The sequence below is a fragment of the Mastigoproctus giganteus genome, chromosome 13, assembly GCF_048544385.1.
Source record: "Mastigoproctus giganteus isolate SK-2022 chromosome 13, ASM4854438v1, whole genome shotgun sequence".
Classification (NCBI taxonomy): Eukaryota; Metazoa; Arthropoda; class Arachnida; order Uropygi; family Thelyphonidae; genus Mastigoproctus; species Mastigoproctus giganteus.
This window is the reverse complement of record NC_143587.1, coordinates 40,107,407-40,126,535: the sequence shown is the minus strand read 5'-3', so window position 1 is coordinate 40,126,535 and position 19,129 is coordinate 40,107,407. Positions and strand designations below refer to the sequence as shown.

General features: G+C 36.3%; 1 protein-coding gene across 1 annotated transcript in view; it reads left to right on the top strand.

The window, feature by feature from the left end:
• LOC150075984 (aldo-keto reductase 1B-like) overlaps positions 1-18,423 on the top strand; it is an 81,283-nt gene extending 62,860 nt beyond the window's left edge. The window contains exons 7-8 of the mRNA XM_090387226.1: positions 4,542-4,623; positions 18,337-18,423. Of these exons, the coding sequence (XP_090243352.1) occupies positions 4,542-4,623; positions 18,337-18,423 (169 nt within the window). The remainder of the gene's footprint in view (positions 1-4,541; positions 4,624-18,336) is intronic.
• Positions 18,424-19,129: the final 706 nt, after the last annotated feature.

Here is a 19,129-nt window from a genome sequence, read left to right as displayed (position 1 = left end):
AATAGAAAGGGTGCAAGAATATTTGCTGATGCTATCGAGGCAGTGTTAGGTGGGTCAGAAAACTGCTAGCTTGGGGTGGATACAAGGACTAATAGATTAACAGTAGACACTGGCAGAGGTAAAAGTGATTCTTGCACTGCTTCTATTGGAACAAGCAGCAGCCTGGAAAACAAGATGCAGGGTACTTCAGAGACTGCTGGGATTCATTGCAGTACAAGTAAACACATGGGTTGTGTTAGGGTAGCTAAGAATAGGAACAAGTGCATGTATACTGCATGTACACCAATGCTAGGAGTTTGGTAAATAAATTTGATGAATTTCAGGTATTGCTCAAAACATCAGAGGCAGATATTGTTGGGATATCAGAGACATGGTGTCACACAGATAAAGGAATGCAGAACTGGAATTTGGGGAGTACAATGTGTACAGAAAGGATAGACTGGATAGGAATATAATAACAGTATAATAACAGTATAATAAGAAACTGTACAGGGAAATAGAGTGGGCCAGTAAATCAGAGTCTTATAATGGGGGATTTTAATTTTCCAGATATTGAGTGGAATTTGTGGATTGGTCACTCACACACTAGCAAACCTTTTATGGATTTATTGGATGATTGTTTTCTACATCCGCATGTTCGGAGGGAGTAATACTCCCACTAGTTGATCACTAGGTGGCAGTGATCACAGTGTGCTGAAGTGGAATTCACTCAAAGAGGTAACTACCATCAGGGGTGAAGGGAAGGGTTTTTTCTTTCGTAAAGGTGACTACGATGGTCTGAGACAGTATTTAAATTCTGTAGTGTGGGACCAACTGTTGATGTTACCAACAGCCAATTCAAAATGGGAAGCATTCAAAGAATTTATCTTGGAAGCTACTAGGCTTTACATACCAACTAAGAAATATTATTGAAAGTTTAGGCCTAAATGGATGTCAGATGAAGTAATGAGACATATGGCAGAGAAGAAAAATGCATGTGGTACATATAAATTAATGGGTAACATGGAAGCCTATGATAGATATAAGCTGGTCTGTAACCAAGTCACAAAGGAGATTAGGCAGGCAAAGGCAGATTATGAGAAATGCTTGGCAAAGGATGCAAAGAAAAGCAGAAAAGAGTTCTTTACCTATGTAAACTCTAGAAGGAAAGGGATGTATCAGATTGGTCCACTGGATATTGATGGTTCAACTGTTGATGATCCTGCTCAGGTGACTAACAAACTAAATGAGTATTTTCCATCTACATTCACACATGAGGAGTTATTCAAGAAGGGGAATGCCAGAGGTGAAGTAAATTCTCGCAGTGAGCTAGATGATTTTGTAATAACTGAGAGGAAAGTGGAGGAGAAATTGTTGAGGATAAACATAAAAAAGCACCCGGGGTGGATGGGATCTATCCAGTTATATTAAAGGAGGCAGCAAAGGAAGTAAGCAAACCCTTAACCATAATTATAAGAGCTTCTTTGGACCCTGGGCAGGTACCCACAGACTGGAGATGTGCAAATGTGACCCCAATTCACAAAGGAGGATCAAAGATTGACACAAGTAATTATAGACCTGTGAGTTTAACTTTTGTTCCAGGAAAATTAATGGAGGCACTGGTTAAAGAAACACTGCAGGATCATCTAGACAAGACTTCAGTTATAGCTTGGACACAGCATGGTTTTGTTAAGGGAAAGTCTTGCCTGACCAATTTGATTGGATACTATCCAGTTATATTAAAGGAGGCAGCAAAGGAAGTAAGCAAACCCTTAACCATAATTATAAGAGCTTCTTTGGACCCTGGGCAGGTACCCACAGACTGGAGATGTGCAAATGTGACCCCAATTCACAAAGGAGGATCAAAGATTGACACAAGTAATTATAGACCTGTGAGTTTAACTTTTGTTCCAGGAAAATTAATGGAGGCACTGGTTAAAGAAACACTGCAGGATCATCTAGACAAGACTTCAGTTATAGCTTGGACACAGCATGGTTTTGTTAAGGGAAAGTCTTGCCTGACCAATTTGATTGGATACTATGAGGCAGTCACAAAAGAACTGGATGCAGGGAATAATTTTGATATTATATATTTGGATGTTAGAAAGGCTTTTGATACTGTTGCACATTTTAGACTGCTGCACAAATTGCAGCAGTGTTGGCATTGGAGGCAAATTGCTGCTATGGATAAAGGGATGGTTGAAGGGAAGAAGACAGAGAGTGGTAATCAATGGACACTGCTCATCGTGGACTAATGTTATTAGTGGAGTTCCTCAGCGTTCAGTGTTGGGTCAGTTGTTGTTTTCTGTATTTATAAATGATATTTATGATGGTATATCAAGCTTAATGTCCGAGTTTGCAGACGATACAAAGGTTGGCAGGGTTGTTAAGGACACTACTGACAGTATGCTGCTGCAACAGGATTTGGAAAGGTTGAGCAGATGGGCTGAGACATGGCAAATGAAGCTTAACATTGACAAATGTAAAGTACTAGATATGGGAAACAGTAACCTCAGAGTAACGTATCAACTCTGTGGTACTACACTGACAGTGGCAGAGAATGAAAAGGACTTGGAGGTAATTGTGCAGGCAGATATGAAGTGTTCTGAGCAATGCAGACGGGCTGCAAGAGTAGCTCATGGTGTCTTGTCAGTGATATACAGGAATTTTTCTAGCAGGGATAAGGAGGTGATTATCCACTTGTATAAGGCAATGGTCAGGACACACCTTGAGTACTGTATACAGATCTGGAGGCCTCATTTCAAGAAGGATGTAGAGCTGCTGGAATGAGTACAGAGACGGGCAACAAGATTAGTGAATGGAACAAAGGGTTGGTCTTACAAAGAAAGGCTTAAGTTTTGCAAATTACAGTGTCTGGAGACTAGGCACCGGCGAGGTGATCTGTAGAGGTGTATAAAGCCTTGAGTGGTTTGAGCATGCTCAATGCTGATGGGATTCTTCCTCTTCTCCGAATAATCACCTGAGAAGGCATAAATTCAAATTGAGGAAAGACAGATGTAGGATAGATGTGCAGAATTTTGCCTTTAGCCAGCGGGTAGTTGGTTGGTGGAACAGATTTCCATCCCTTGTTGTGGAAGTTGATAGCTTAAATAATTTTAAGGCTCAGCTGGACATGTATTTCGAACGAACAGAGGGGCGAAGTGGAAGTGATTTTTTTTTTTTTTTTTTGGCTGATGCTGCATAAGCTTGCTTACTTACATCATATGCCTCTACTAATGCAAAAAGCAGGAGGAAGAATCTCATCAGCATTGAGCTTGCTCAAACCATTTAAAGTCTTAAACACCTGAATCAGATCACCTCGCAGGTGTCTAGGCTCCAGATGCTGCAATTTGCAGAACTGAAGCCTTCCTTGGTAAGAGCACCCCTTTGTTCCCCCACACCAATTTTGTTGCCCTTCTCTGTACTCATTCCAGCAGCTCTACATTCTTCCTAAAATGAGGCGTCCGGACCTATATGCAGTACTCAAGGTGTGGCCTGACTATTGCCTTATACAATGGAATAATCACCTCCTTATCCCTGCTAGCAAATTCCTGTATATCATTGACAAAACCTCATGACAGCCTGTCCTCTGGCAGCCTGTCTGCATTGTGCAGAGAACTTCATATCTGACTGCACAATTCCCCCAACTCTTTTTCATTATCCACTACCCTGATTGTAATACCACACAGTTACATTACGCTTTGGTTACGCTACCCATATGCAGGAATTTGGATTTTTCAATGTTAAACTTCAGTTGTCACTTCTCAGTCCACATGCCTAACTTTTCTAGATCCTGTTGCAGTAGAATACTATCATTTCCTTACTGTCATTAACAACCCTGCCAACTTTGTATCATCTGCAAACATGGACATTAAGCCTGATTTACCATCATCAGTATCATTGATAAATATAGAAAACAACTATTATAAATACCTATATCATTATAAATTTAATGATATTATAAATGCCTATTCAGTTTGCATTCAGTTAGGGCAATCAACAGTTAAACCATCAAAATCAAGTGGACAAATATGAATCAACCCTTTCCGTCTATTGTTTGTACAAGTAAAGAAGTCTTTGCTGCTTTTCTTGGCATTTTTTTCCAAAGACTTCTCATCAATAACAGTGTCCATTAACTCAACCATCCCTTTATCCACAGCAGCAACTTGCTCTTAATGCCATACTGCAGCAATTTGTACAGCAGTCTTCCATGTGCAACAGTATCAAAAGCTTTCTTGAAATCCAAGTATATGATATGAAAATTGTTTTTTACATCCAGTTTCTTTTTTACTCCATCATAATATCCAATCAAATTGCTCAGACAAGATACATTGGTACTTTACCTATATTACTGAGACTAATTAAAATAAACTTATATTTATTACTTGCTTAAATGTATTTTAATATTGACCATTTGAGTTAATATTTAGAAATGTAGGCATAGAAAAATAGACCGAATCACATTAACAAATGCATCTACATCAATAGCAATATTGATTAAGATAGTACAGGTTTTAAAAATTTTAAAAATTAGTAATCTAATTTAATTTTTTTTATCTTAGAGCAAGGAAAGAAGGACCAACCTTTTATGAAGACCCAAAAATTCAAGAAATTTCTCGGAGGCATAGCAAAACTGTGGCTCAGGTACATATAATAATACTTCATAAATCTTTGGAATAAGTTACCTCTACAGTTGATGCAAAATGCACAAAAGGCCTAGCATTCTTGCACTTCATGGCCAATATTAATGTAATTAATTAAATATAATATTATTCTTTTATTTGAAAATATGATTAGTTACAATAATATATATATATATATATATATATATATATATATAATTCTTGCACTCTGAGACAGCAAGAGTGGAAGGAGTTCACAAGAATGAAATACTCCAGTTAATAGTAATAATAATGGAGGCATGTGATGCAAGAAAACAAACATATGAGCTTATGTAGCATCAGCCAAAAAAAAAAAAAAAAAACAATTTCACACATTCGTACCCTCTAAAAGTTTGTCCAGTTCCTCCTTGAATTTATTTAAGCTATCGACTTCCACAACGACAGATGGAAGTTTGTTCCATCAATTAACCACCCACTGGCTAAAGGCAAATTTCCGCACATCTATTCACAGCTGCCTTTCCTCAATTTGAATTTATGCCCACTCAGGTTCGTAATCTGAGCAAGCAGAAGAATCCCATCAGAATTCAGCATGCTCAACCCATTCAAGGCCTTGTAAAGTAAAGTGCAGCCATTATCAACCCACTGCAGGATGGAAGCCTCCTCAACAATTCATGCTGAGGGAAATGGACCATAATCTGCCACGCTGGTCCAGTGCGGGTTGGCAGATCGACCGTATTCAGCAGTCAGGGGCCTGAACCCCAGTCTATTCAAAGAGCGTGTGCTACTGCACTCCTGCTCCTGCCCACTTGGCTACGGAGGCCTTCAAGGCCTTATACACCTCAATCAGATCACCTTGCAGGTGCCTAGTATCCAGCTACTGCAATTTGCAGAACTTAAGCCTTTCTTGGTAAGAAGACCCCTTCGTTCTCCTCACTAATCTTGTTGCCCTTCTCTGTACACGCTCAAGCAACTCAATATCCTTCCTAAAATGAGGCCTGCTGACCTGTATGCAGCACTCAAGGCGTGCCTGACTATTGCCTTATACAAAGGGATAAGCACCTCCTTTTTCTTACTAGCAAAATTCCTGTATATCAGGGGTGGCCAACAAGTCGATTGCGGCTTTAATATCGGTCGATCACGATGAATTTTAAATATATATAAAAAGTAGATTGGTCAGTCAAAATCTAAATATTATTATTATGTGCTCCACTGCATACGCTAATTACAAATCCGTTGAACTATATAACTACTCTTTTTGCCGTGCAGCCGCTTAGGCTTGTCTAATGAAAATTCACACAGTTATGTGGTGGAGAGCATAGTGTATGTGTTGAATTCTTATTTAGCTTAATATTAATAACTGGACAGTACTTATATGTTAATTTAATAACCTATGATTTAAAATGAATACTATGAAACTCACCTAGACTGAGTACACTCATAGACACGACCAGGTAATTTTTTTTTTTTTTTTTTTTGCCTGATGCTGCATAAGCTCATACATTTGCTTTCTTGCATCACATGCCACTACTACTACTATATCATCAAGAGTGGGAACTAGAATACTTTTTTTTGTAACAATAAAAAAAAAATGCTGTTGTTTGATTTGCAATGCTTCTGTGGCTATACACAAAAAAAGGACATTTAGAAAGGCACTTCAATGCACTGATTAGTAGTATTTTTGCATATAAATATCAATTTTTGGCAATGCCTAAGGATCTCAAAGGGAAAAAAATCCAATCATTTTGCAAATATGCAAGATCAATTGCAAAAATATCCTGTTTTTGAGTTTAATAGTGAGAAATATGTTTCTGAAATTGAGAATGTTGTGGTTGATTTTGAAACCAGATTCAGTGATCTTGTCCTGTCTTCCTTCACGGATTAGGCGATCAGCCTGTTCTCAAAGAGGTCTGCCCATCTTTTCTTCTGTCTTCCTCTGTCTCTTTTTCCAGATTCAGTGATTTTAAAACAATTGAAGACATTGTCAATATATTTCTTATCCATTTAATGGCAAATTAGATACGAAACAATTGCAGAAAAGTTGCTGAGATTTTTCAAATGGAGAAAATATTACTTGAAAATGAAATTATTACATTGCAAAACGATATCTTCCTAAAAGCCAGGTCATCAGAAAAAGACTTTTGGAAATATGTTTGCTGAGAAAAGTACCCAAAAGTAAAAAATGCAGTGAACTTTTAAATGCCTGTTTTGATTCCACATATCTATGTAATTGGCCTTTTCGTATTTGAAACAAACAAAGATGAAGAATTGCTCTACTATTACAAACTTGTATACAGAAGATTCTTTACTGTTGGCCATATTACAGTATAATCCTGATTTTGAAAGCTTTGCAGATGACATGAAGACACAAACTTCACATAAATTAAAATTTTAAATACGTGTGAATTTAAAATAAGAATTATGAATTATATTTAATTTTAAAATTTATAAACAACATTTCAATATGTGTTGATTAACGTTTTTTAACCTTGTGAAATGAAATTCTTGAGATAGTAGATCATGGCACATTTTGAAGAAAAAACGTAGATCGCATCACAAATTAAGTTGGCTACCCCTGCTGTATATCATTGACAATACCCCATGACCTACTCTGGGCCGACCGGACTAGCCGGGTGGGTAAAGTGCCTGCCTGGCAACCCAAAGGTTGCGGGTTCAAATCCCGCCTTGGGCTTGGATCAAAATACTGCAAAAAACACCTTGGGAGGTGCATTATGGCCACAGAAACCAATGCGCCAACAACTACCAAAAAAAAAGACCTACTCTGGCAGCCTGTCTGCATTGTTCAGAAAACTTCAAAACTGACTGCACAATTACTCCCAGGTCTTTTTCATTTTCTACCAAAAATAATTTTGCTACATGCATTGCAGTTTTCTCAATTTACTCTCTAAAACTTTAGGCATAGAAAAGTAAGCTGAGTTATTAACAACCCTATCTACATCAGTAGAGAAATTGTTAACTAAGGAAATATCAGATTGTGGAAAAAGTGATCTAACTTTTTAAATACTGTTTTTTCATCAGAACATCAAAAGACAGAATGCAGTGAATTTTCTGGAATTTTTTGAAAACAACTGAATCCAAGGGATCATATTCCCGAACAAGAAGTTTGACATGCAGTGTAATATTCAAAAATTAGATTCTAAGAATTAAATCCAGAAGATTCAGATTACTAAAAATTGTTGATCTTGAAAACCAGCTTTTTTTGCTCATCTATCTGACTATCCAATATTTTAAATTAATTAATGGGTTCGTGGATGATAGATAGGTAGGTAATCAGATCTTGAAGGTGTAAAGAATGAGAGACAAGAAAACAAAAGAAAGTACCTGACTAAACAAGAAGTCTCTGAGAGGGTTAGAATTGAATTTCCATAAAGTGTTGCTGAACTGAAGGGATTATCAACTCACTGTGTTCTTTCTTTGTCTTCTGTTGTATCTCGTAGCGTTCCTGGGGAGATGGGATATCTTATTTTTTAATTTCCTCCCAGGTATTTCCATTTCTCTTATATATGTGATGTGCAACTTTAGTTTTATTTTTACTCTAAATTTAGTACTGCAATATACATAAGTCAAAAATTTCATGTAGTTACACCTGTATACTTCATTATTTTTCATACAAATTTGTGCTCTTTCAGTTTGGTCAGTAGTTGCAAAAATTTCCCAATTTATTAATTTTCCTGAACTCTGAAAGGTTTTCAGTTTCCATAAGGTCTTGTTGTGTAACATTTTTAAATGAGAGTTTTGAGTCCAAGATGACTCCTTGAGCCAGTGGTTTTTGACCTTTTTTTAATAATAGCACCCTTAAGTTATTTTATTTTGTTGCACCCCTACTCAATTTTCTGCCTATTAGATCTGATTCTCTCTGTATATATATTTAAAAAAATGTTATATGATAGTTATTATAATAATGTAATTATAAGGATGTACCCCTTTTTATAATGAAATAAATACTTAACTTTAAAAAATATATATAAGTTTAAGTAACTGAAACCCAAATTACATGGCACCCCTGGAATGTTGTTGCGGCACCAGTTGAGAACCACTGCCTTAAGCATTTGGGCTCCATTATGGGGAATATCAAATCAGAGTGTAAATCAAATGGGGAGTTCCATAAAGAAAAGCTAATGAGAACTGATTGATCAGAGCTGATTTGTTTGCATTAGTGAACAACCCTAAGAATTCCAAGTAGTTTACAATCCGTGAAGAACTTAAGAATTTTAAGTTCTTCACGGATTGCTTAAAAGACTAGAATTTTCTTCATTTTTTGCAGAGTAATACATATGATATTGTGTTGGCAGATTTGAAGTAAACGTGAGGTTATTACACAGATTTTCATAGATTTTGATATTACATAGTTATACATAGATTACATAGATTTTCTGCAATCTCTGCTTTACAAGAGAGATTGCAGAAATGCAGTTAAGAGAGCTCCAGAATGAAATCCTCCTTGTAGTACTATGACTTTAACCTGTTGACTGTACTATTCTTCAAATGGAGAATTCTTCTGGAAAGAAGAGCACTTAGAATATGTAGAACTTTACCTTCAGTGTGAAAGTTCCTTATACAGGGACATTAAAGGACATGAATATTAATAGAATCACTTACCGCTTTGATCCATATATGTGTTAGCAAGCTCAGAGTTTGCCTAAAGGTAGCAAGAATTCTGCATTTTTGTAGAAAGTAGGTTTGTAACTGTTCATCTGTTTTTTAATCCTGTGACTGGTGAGCTATGATCATTCAGTGACAGATGTATATGTATTGGCAGCAGTTGTTTTACAAGTATCTTGAGCAGATAGTAGGTCTTTGTAGTAAGCCAGTAGTGATTAACAGGTTGGAATTTTAGGGATAGGATGCACAATATTAGCAGAATACCCTACCAGTTACATGGTACCACACTCAAGATGGTGAAAGACAAAAAGAGATCTGGGTTTAATTGTACAGTCCAATATGAAGTTCTCTGAGCAGTGCAGAGGCTGCTAGAAAATTTTTTATGGGATTCTGTCAATGATATCCAGGAACTTTACCAGCAGAGTCAAAGAGATGATTATCCCATTGTATAAGACTACACATCTTGAGTACTGCATCTGGAAGCCTCATTTTAAGAAAAATGTGAATCTATTGGAATGAGTGATTCAGAAAAGAGCAACCAGATTAGTCAAGGACACAAAGGGACACTCTTACGACAAAACACTTGTTTTGCAAATTGCATGCTTGGAAACTAGATAGTTGCAAGGAAATCTGATCAAAGTGTTTAGGGCTTTAAATGAAGAGTGAATAAATGTAACAATGATGATATTCTAACTCTTTCTTGGACAACACACACGCACAAGGACGCATAATTTTAAATTGAAAAAAGATAACTGCCGGTTAGATGTGTGAGAACTTGCTTTCAGCCATAAAGTAATTGATTGTTGGAACATGCTGTCATCTGGTTTTGTGGAAGTGGGTAGTTTGAAGTAAAGAAGTCCTTGCTGCTTTTTTTGCATTAGTTTCTTTGCCAGAGACTTCTTGTAATCTGCCATAACTTATCTACCCTCTTTATGATTTGATTGCAGACTAGTTTAGACAATTGTAGGTTTGCATATTCCCTGATAATTTATATGCATCCTATTTATATTTCTTCTCTGTCACTGGTTTCTTCATTTCATATGACATCCATTTAGGTTTAAGCCTTGAAGAGTATATTCCTATATTCCAGTTGGTATAAAAAGCCTAGTAGCTTCTATAATTGCTTTCCTGAATGCTTCCCATTTAGAATTTACTACTGTTAACATCATCAGTTGGTCCCACTGAATACTTTAAAAACTGTCTGAGACTGTTGTAGTCACTTTTGCAAAAGCAAAATCCCTTTTTCCTTTAAGGTAGTTACTATGTTTAGTAAATCCAACATCAGTACATGGCGATCATTATCATGTAGTAGTTCTTTTATCTGCATATTCTTAATGACTGAAGAGCCACTGCTGATAATCAAATCAAGAGTATTGCTTTCTCTCATTTCCACTATAAAGTTATAAGGCTCTGTCATTGCGTTATTTGTTATATGTAATAAATTCAGTTATTAAAAGTAAGTGATATATTTTTTCTTGTAAAACTAAAATAATTAATAAAATATTCCAAATAAAATCATTAGATTTATTTATGGAGGGGACAGAGAACATACAAATTCATTTATCATTTCAGAGAATCGTATAGCAAAATTTGAGCACCTCTGATTTAAATGGATAGTCTAATGATAATGACTAGGTGATAACATACATTAAAGAATTTATAAAATGTTATGATGACAGATTATACTTAATCTGTTTTAATACTCTGTACTAATTACCAAGAATGAAGAGGAGTTACTATGCACAAAAATTAATGAGTATATTTAATGTATAGTTTTGAGGATTTGTAAATAGTCATCAGTTATAACTGTTGTAAATAGTAATAAGTTGTAAATGTTGTAAATATTGAATTTTTGTCAGTCTCCTTGTTACTTTCATAATACTGTTAATCCTTAATTGTTCTAAAACTGTCTGTCTTTTTCCCTCTAAAATTGGACTTTCTTAAATTTACATGTATACGTTTTGTAAAGTAAATATTAGCTATTTAAACTGGAAGATGGAGGGATCTAAAAAACACATAACCTTTACAACTCCTTTTTTGCCTAATTGTCTCTTCTTACCTGATGTCCATTACTGTGATATCATTTAACACAGTAGCAGATATTAGTAAATATTCTTCATTATAATTTCATCTTTTATTAGTAGTTTTAAATATTATAATTTATATAAATAACAATTTGTTATAATCCTACATGGATATTTAGCTGTCTTGTGAGTAGTGCTTCCGAGTAATTTTTGTTATTTGTATAATATGAGAATATACAAATGTTATTTGTATATTATCATATTTGTATAACATTAGCTAATTCTAACTATAATTGAGACAAATAGACTTAATTGATTAATATTTTTATTTATTTATGACAATATTTGTTTTGATTTTTAATTATTTATTTTTACCATTTCTTTCATGTAGGTACTTTTAAGATACCACTTTGATAATAATATAATAGTTGCCCCTAAAACTGTCTCTAAGGAAAGCCTTAATGAAAATTTGGAGGTATGGTACTTTTATTGCAATGAATTTTTCTCAATATATTTGAAATATCCCTGCCTATTAAGTCAATTATAATTTTTATTAAGTGGATACAGTGTCACAATATAATAGCGTAGCTTAATTTAATTTATTATGATACTCACCTTTTTATAATCTACATTGATGTTGGAATAAATTGGATGATAATTTTAAATTTAAGTTAGCATGAATAAGTTAGGATTTAAAAACAGAATTAAAATGTGCGCAAGGAAGTAGAAGTGCACGTCTTCGTCCTTGGTTGTCAATGTTGAAATTTGAAACGATTTAAGTTATACGGTTGGAAACAGAAGGCCAATAGCCATAACAAGTGGCTTTCATTTTACACGTCTTCAGTTGGCAATGGTAGAATGAGAGTAAACGTATGTATTTAAGAAGACTAAGTTCCCGTGATGCTCCTGGATGCACATGGGAATCTCAGGTGCATGAGATTCCAGACCGGTGCTATGTTATAGGGTAGTTTAGAATTTAATACTTGAAGAGTGGAATGGTGGCGAAACCATTCTACAACTAGGGCTTCATATTGGAAAATTTTAAAACTGGATTTTAATTTGATAATAGGAATGACTGAATCTACTAAGGGGGTGTGGTTGTGGGATTGAACATGTGTTGCTAATTCAGTATTGGACTGTCCCGTCCTAAAGCTATTGTAGTGGTAGTAAGCATGTGTGTTTGATGTTTTGGTAGAACCGTATTTTGTGGTAGTGCTACCAATGTAGCAAGCATTACAGTTATCTTGACATTTTATTAAGTAGATGATATTATTCAGGTGAGTATCATAATAAATTAAATTAAGCTACGCTATTATATTGTGTCAGTTATAAATGGTACTTTAAGTGATCTACAATTTTTGAATTGGATGCAGTGTTTAAATGTAGAAATGTAACAATTCCATTCTTTACAATAAACATAATCTTCCCCTTTGGTCTCCTCCTTATTGAACATAATTACATGAATTGCTTTTCAGTTGGCACTTTACAAGTTGCAAGATTTTTCTAGAAACTGAATGAAAGATTATGAATAATTATTCTTTCATACTCTGTTTAAGATCAGTCAATAAGTCAGAGAGCAATATCTTTAACATTAAATAAGAAACAAGTAACTATATTTAAAAATATACAGTGTAAGAACTTTCTCAGTGGATTTTCCTTCCATATCTACTTAATTCTTGTTGTACCTTGTGTGTGCATGTGCGTATGTGCAATTTTTTTATTTAACCGAAAATGCAAGATGATTCCTGAATTTTGTACTTATCCAGAAAAAGCTTTAGACCTAAACTTAGCTACTATATTTTCTGATTACCATTCTTATTATCTGTATATTAAACATTTCGCCTACAAATGACCCACTTAACACATTTAATGCCAGAACATAAGCTTGCATCAAAACAAAATACCAGTGTTGTGCCTTAATGCAACTTTTCATCCATTCAATTCTGGTCAAAAAATGAGTGCTTTATATAGGTATATATTAAAAGGTCGAAGACCACTGTGTTAGTATTTCTTTTGGCCTAGGGGTGCCGTGAAAAAATTACTGGGACACTAAGGGCACCATAAACTGAAAAAGTTTGGGAACCTCTGCCCCAGGGGCTCACATCTGGTGAGTATGGGCTTGGCACACCCAGGGTCCTGAGCTGGATACCATCATTCTTCTCTTTCTTGGTGATTCCCTTCTACTTTTGACACACACACTCTCTCTCTCTCTCTCTCTCTCTCTCTCTCTCTCTCTCTCTCTCTCTCTCTCTCTCTCTCTCTCTCTCTCTCAGGGTAACTCGGGAATTTTTTTTTGGCTGATGCAGCATAAGCCTCAGTCTTCCTTGTACCATGTAGCTAATAATAATAATAATAATAAAAGGAAAGGCACATGAAATGAACAACTGATCATTATTGGCACACTGATTGAACCATGGACTATTTGCATTATGGCTGGGATTTTTCTTAGTATCAATTGCATTGTCTAGAAAGTGATATAAAACCTGTATACTTCATTCACAGTTTCATATTTTCTTTGCTTATGTCGAAGTTATTTTACCTAGTTTAGGTAAAATTTTCCACAACAAAAAAAGGTAAAATTTTTTGAAAACTATATTATAATAATTATAATTCTTTAGTTTTCAAGTGATGCAGATTCTGAATCTTGTTCAGTTCTGCATCACTTGAATAGAATCCACAGCCTGAGATATCATGACTGAAAAGGAATAGGGATGGACAGTATGTTGAAGCTGGTGATGTCGAATCACCTCTTTATAATATGTCATCTGATACTAAAATAGAACTCTGTTCAGGTGATGCAGATTCTGAATCTCATTCAAATGCAAGGTACTTAGAAAGGAACCTCGTGAAGGCTCATAGAAGGACCCTCATGAAGGCACATAGGACCTTAACAAATATAAGGGCCAGTGAATGTGTTACTTATTGAAGTTCAGTTCCATTTAGAATCTGTGTGTAATATTGAAAATGGTTTATATGTCTTTTACACATTACCATCCTCACAACTGGATTTGGCACTATGGAAGAAATGGAGTCATTGTCCATACTGATGATTTTCCAACCCTCTGTTGATCTAGTCAATGAATGATACTCAACATTACAGCTTTCTTATATGGCTTTGCACTGCTAGTCAAGTTCTGCTGTTATTTTGGAAATACTTTAGCATTAGCATTAGCATTAGCATTAGTAGAGGCATTTGATGCAAGAAAGCAAGCTTATGCAGCATCAGCCAAAAAAAAAAAAAAAAAAAAAAAGTAACATAAATAAATAAAAATAACCACTTCCACTTCACCCCTCTGTTCGTTCGAAATACCTGTCCAGCTGAGCCTTAAACTTATTTAGGCTATCAACTTCCACGACAAGGGATGGAAGTCTGTTCCACCCACCAACCACCCGCTGGCTAAAGGCAAATTTCCGCACATCTATCCTACATCTGTCTTTCCTCAATTTGAATTTATGCCCTCTCAGGTGATTTTTCTGAGCTAGAGGAAGAATCCCATCAGCATTGAGCATGCTCAAACCATTCAAGGCTTTGTACACCTCTATCAGATCACCCCGCTGGTGCCTAGTTTCCAGACACTGTAATTTGCAAAACTTAAGCCTTTCTTCGTAAGAGAACCCCTTTGTCCCATTCACCAATCTAGTTGTCCTTCTCTGTACTCGTTCCAGCAGCTCTACATCCTTCCTGAAATGTGGCCTCCAGGCCTGTATACAGTACTCTAGGTGTGGCCTGACCATTGCCTTATACAAGGGAATAATCACCTCCTTATCCCTGCTAGAAAAATTCCTATATATCATTGACAATACACCATGAGCTACTCTTGCAGCTCGTCTGCACTGCTCAGAGAACTTCATATCTGCCTGCACCACCACCCCCAGGTCCCTTTCATTCTCTACCACTGTCAGTGTAGTACCACAGAGTTGATACGTTGCTCTGGGGTTGCTGTTTCCCATATGTAGTACTTTACATTTGTCAATGTTAAACTTCATTTGCCACCTCGAAGCCCATCTGCTCAACCTTTCCAAATCCTGTTGCAGCAGCATAGTGTCAGTAGTGTCCTTGACAACCCTGCCAACCTTCGTATCGTCTGCAAACTTGGACATTAAGCCTGATATACCATCATCAATATCATTTATAAATACAGAAAACAATAAAGGCCCCAATACTGAACCCTGAGGGACTCCACTAATAACATTAGTCCACGATGAGCAGTGTCCATTGATTACCACTCTCTGTCTTCTCCCCCTCAACCACCCCTTTATCCATAGCAGCAACTTGCCTCCAATGCCACACTGCTCCAATTTGTGCAGCAGTCTTCCATGTGCAACAGTATCAAAAGCCTTTCTAAGATCCAAGTATATAATATCAAAGTTATTCCCTGCATCCAGTTCTTTTGTGACTGCATCATAGTATCCAATCAAATTGGTCAGGCAAGACTTCCCCTTAACAAAACCATGCTGTGTCCTAGCTATAACTGAAGTCTTGTCTAGATGATCCTGCAGTGCTTCTTTCACCAGTGCCTCCATTAATTTTCCGGGAACAGAAGTTAAACTCACAGGTCTATAATTACTTGTGTCAGCCTTTGATCCCCCTTTGTGAATTGGGGTCACATTTGCACATCTCCAGTCAATGGGTACCTCCCCTGAGTCCAAGGAAGCTCTCATAATTATGGCTAAGGGTTTGCTTACCTCCTTTGCTGCCTCCTTTAATATAACTGGATAGATCCCATCCACCCCAGGTGCCTTTCTTGTGTTTATCTTCAACAATTTCTCCTCCACTTTGCTCTCAGTTATTACAAGATTCTCTAGCTTACTGCTAGAGTTGAATACACCTCTGGCATTCCCCTCGCTGAATAACTCCTCATGTGTGAATGTCGATGCAAAATATTCATTTAGTTTGTTAGCTACCCGAGCAGGGTCATCAACAGTTGACCCATTGATCTCAAGTGGACCAATCTGATTCATCCCCTTCCTTCTAGAGTTTACATAAGTAAAGAACTCTTTGCTGTTTTTCTTCGCATCCCTTGCCAAGGATCTCTCGTAATCTGCCTTCGCCTGCCTAACCTCCTTTGTAACTTGGTTACAGATCAACTTGTATCTATCATAGGCGTCCGTGTCACGTGTTAATTTGTATGTATCCCATGCATTTTTCTTCTCTGCCATATGCCTCATTAGTTCATCTGACAACCATTTAGGCCTAAACCTTGAACAATATTTCTTAGTTGGTATGTAAAGCCTAGTAGCTTCCACAATAAGTTCTTTGAATGCTTCCCATTTTGAATTTGCTGTTGGCAATATCATCAGTTGATCCCACTGTATAGAATTTAAATACTGTCTCAGTCCATTGTAGTCGCCTTTACGAAAGCAATACCCCTTCCCTTTACCCCTAATGGTAGTCACCTCTTTGAGTAACTCCCACTTCAGCACACTGTGATCACTGCCACCAAGTGGTTCATTTATCTGCAGATTCTTAATGCATGAAGAATCACTACTGATAATCAAATCAAGAATATTACTCCCTCTAGTTGCCTCCCGAACATGCTGATGTAGAAAACAATCATCCAATAAATCCACAAAAGCCTTGCTACTGTGTGAGTGACCAGCCCCCAAATTCCAGTCAATATCTGGGAAATTAAAATCCCCCATTATAAGACTCTCTGATTTACTGGCCCACTCTATTTCTCCGAACAGTTTCTTATTATACTCATCAGAGTCATTAGGCCTATAGCACACTCCTACTCTCAATTTTGATCTCCCAATGCTTATGTCACACCAAACTGACTCGACACTGCACTGTCCAGCGATGTCGACTGGCTTCACTTCCTTGGATTTTATGTGTTTTTTAACTAATAGCATAACCCCTCCTCCCTTCCTATCCTGTCTATCCTTTCTGTAGACATTGTACTCCCCAAATTCCAGTTCTGCATTTCTTATATCTGTGTGACACCACGTCTCTGAAATCCCCACAATATCTGCCTTTGATGTTTTGAGCAATACCTCAAATTCATCAAATTTATTTACTAAACTCCTAGCATTGGTGTACACACAAGTATACATGCACCTGTTCTTTTTCTTAGCTACCCTAACACAACCCATGTGTTTACTTGTACCCCAATGATTCCCAGCAGTCTCTGAAATATCCTGCATCTTATTTTCCAGGCTGCGGCTCATTCCAATAGAAGCAGTGCAAGAATCACTTTCACCTCTGCCAGTGGCTACTGTTAATCTATTAGTCCTTGTATCCCCCCAATCTAGCAGTTTTCCGACCCACCTAACATTGCCTCGATAGCATCAGCAAACATTCTTGCACCCTTTCTATTTAAGTGTATCCCATCCCTGTAGAAGCAGTCTCTCCTGTTAACAAGTACAGACCAGGCTGAAAAAAATTCTACCCCTTGAGCCCTGCACAATCTTTCCAGGGCCGAATTGATTGACAGGGCTCTCATCATATACTCCCTCCTATCGTGTCTGGGCAGAATTGCAGACACTTTCAATTTCAAACCTAATTCACGGCTTTTTTTCATCAGTGACCTGTACTTGTCAAGTAATTCCGCCGGTCTCCTACTCTTAATGTCATTAGTGCCAACGTGTACAACTATATCACCTTTTGTGCCCTTAAAAGATGATATCCGCTCTACAACGTCATCAACTTTTGCCCCTGGCAGACATACCCTGGTCCTATTCCACCTATCCTTTTTACAAAGCATGTTTCCCGTTTCCCTGACAATAGAGTCACCAACAACTACTAGTTCCTTTGGGACCAGCGCATTCTGCCTTGGGGGTTGCCGCTGTGTTCCGCGATGACCAAGTGCAAGCTCTGGCATTGGTGTGGGCAGCTGAGAGCTTGATGGGCCCCTCACTTGTAATCCTTCGAGGGCATCCACCCTATCCTTCAAGCTCTCATATAGGCCCATAACAACGCTGAGTTGTCGCCTTATCTCCTTACACTCCTTGCATCGCACACACACACAAAGACATCATTACTTCATTAGTTATGTATTCCTTTATAATTATATTATAAATAGATAAGCATATGCTTACATGAGGTATATGCATATTTCATTAAATAATTCACAATTAAATTATTTTAATAGGCATTAAACTTCAAGTTAACACCAGAAGAATTACAAGTATTAGATAGTCTTGATCGTGGATTTAGATTTCATGTTCGGAAAAAGTAAATATGAATTTTTTTTATTGCCATCTCACTTGGTGTATATTGGTTTCCATAGAACTTAAGTTGTATTTGATTATTTTAAATTGAAAGTGTACTGGCAAAAAAATATAAAAATATATATATACTGGCAAAAAAAATTTTTATTTTTTTTCTTTTCTTTTTTTTCCTGTTTTTTTTTTTCTGTTTTTTTTAATTTTACTGTTTTAACTGCTGGTTTAATTTGGTTTCATGTTGGTTTCCTTTATCTTTGCAGTCATTTTTTAATTATTGTTTAATAACCTGTTTAATTATTTTTGGTTTTTATTTAATTATTTATAAAAAGATTTTAATTACAGACCTAAGTAGAAGATTAAATTCCAAAAAAATATTGTGGCAAATACCATCTTTCATTTATTCCTTTCTAGAGTGAGTATTTTGAAAATGTCCAGGCTCTGAAGGGGAGTTCTTCATGAGTGACTCTATGGAATGAATTTTGTCATGAAATTTTGAAAATTTATAAAAATGAAAAATTTATACAAAATGCTTTCAGATATTAATCTGTTCTTATTTTAATTTGGTCATCTAATATTACAGTGAAATTATTTTAAAAATCAAATAATTTTTAAAAAATTTGTAAAAATTCATAAAAAAACTTGGCATTACTTCTTTTTTGATGTAAAACTCTTTTCTTATTTATGTACCACTTGACAGAGAATTTTGGCTTTTGTGAG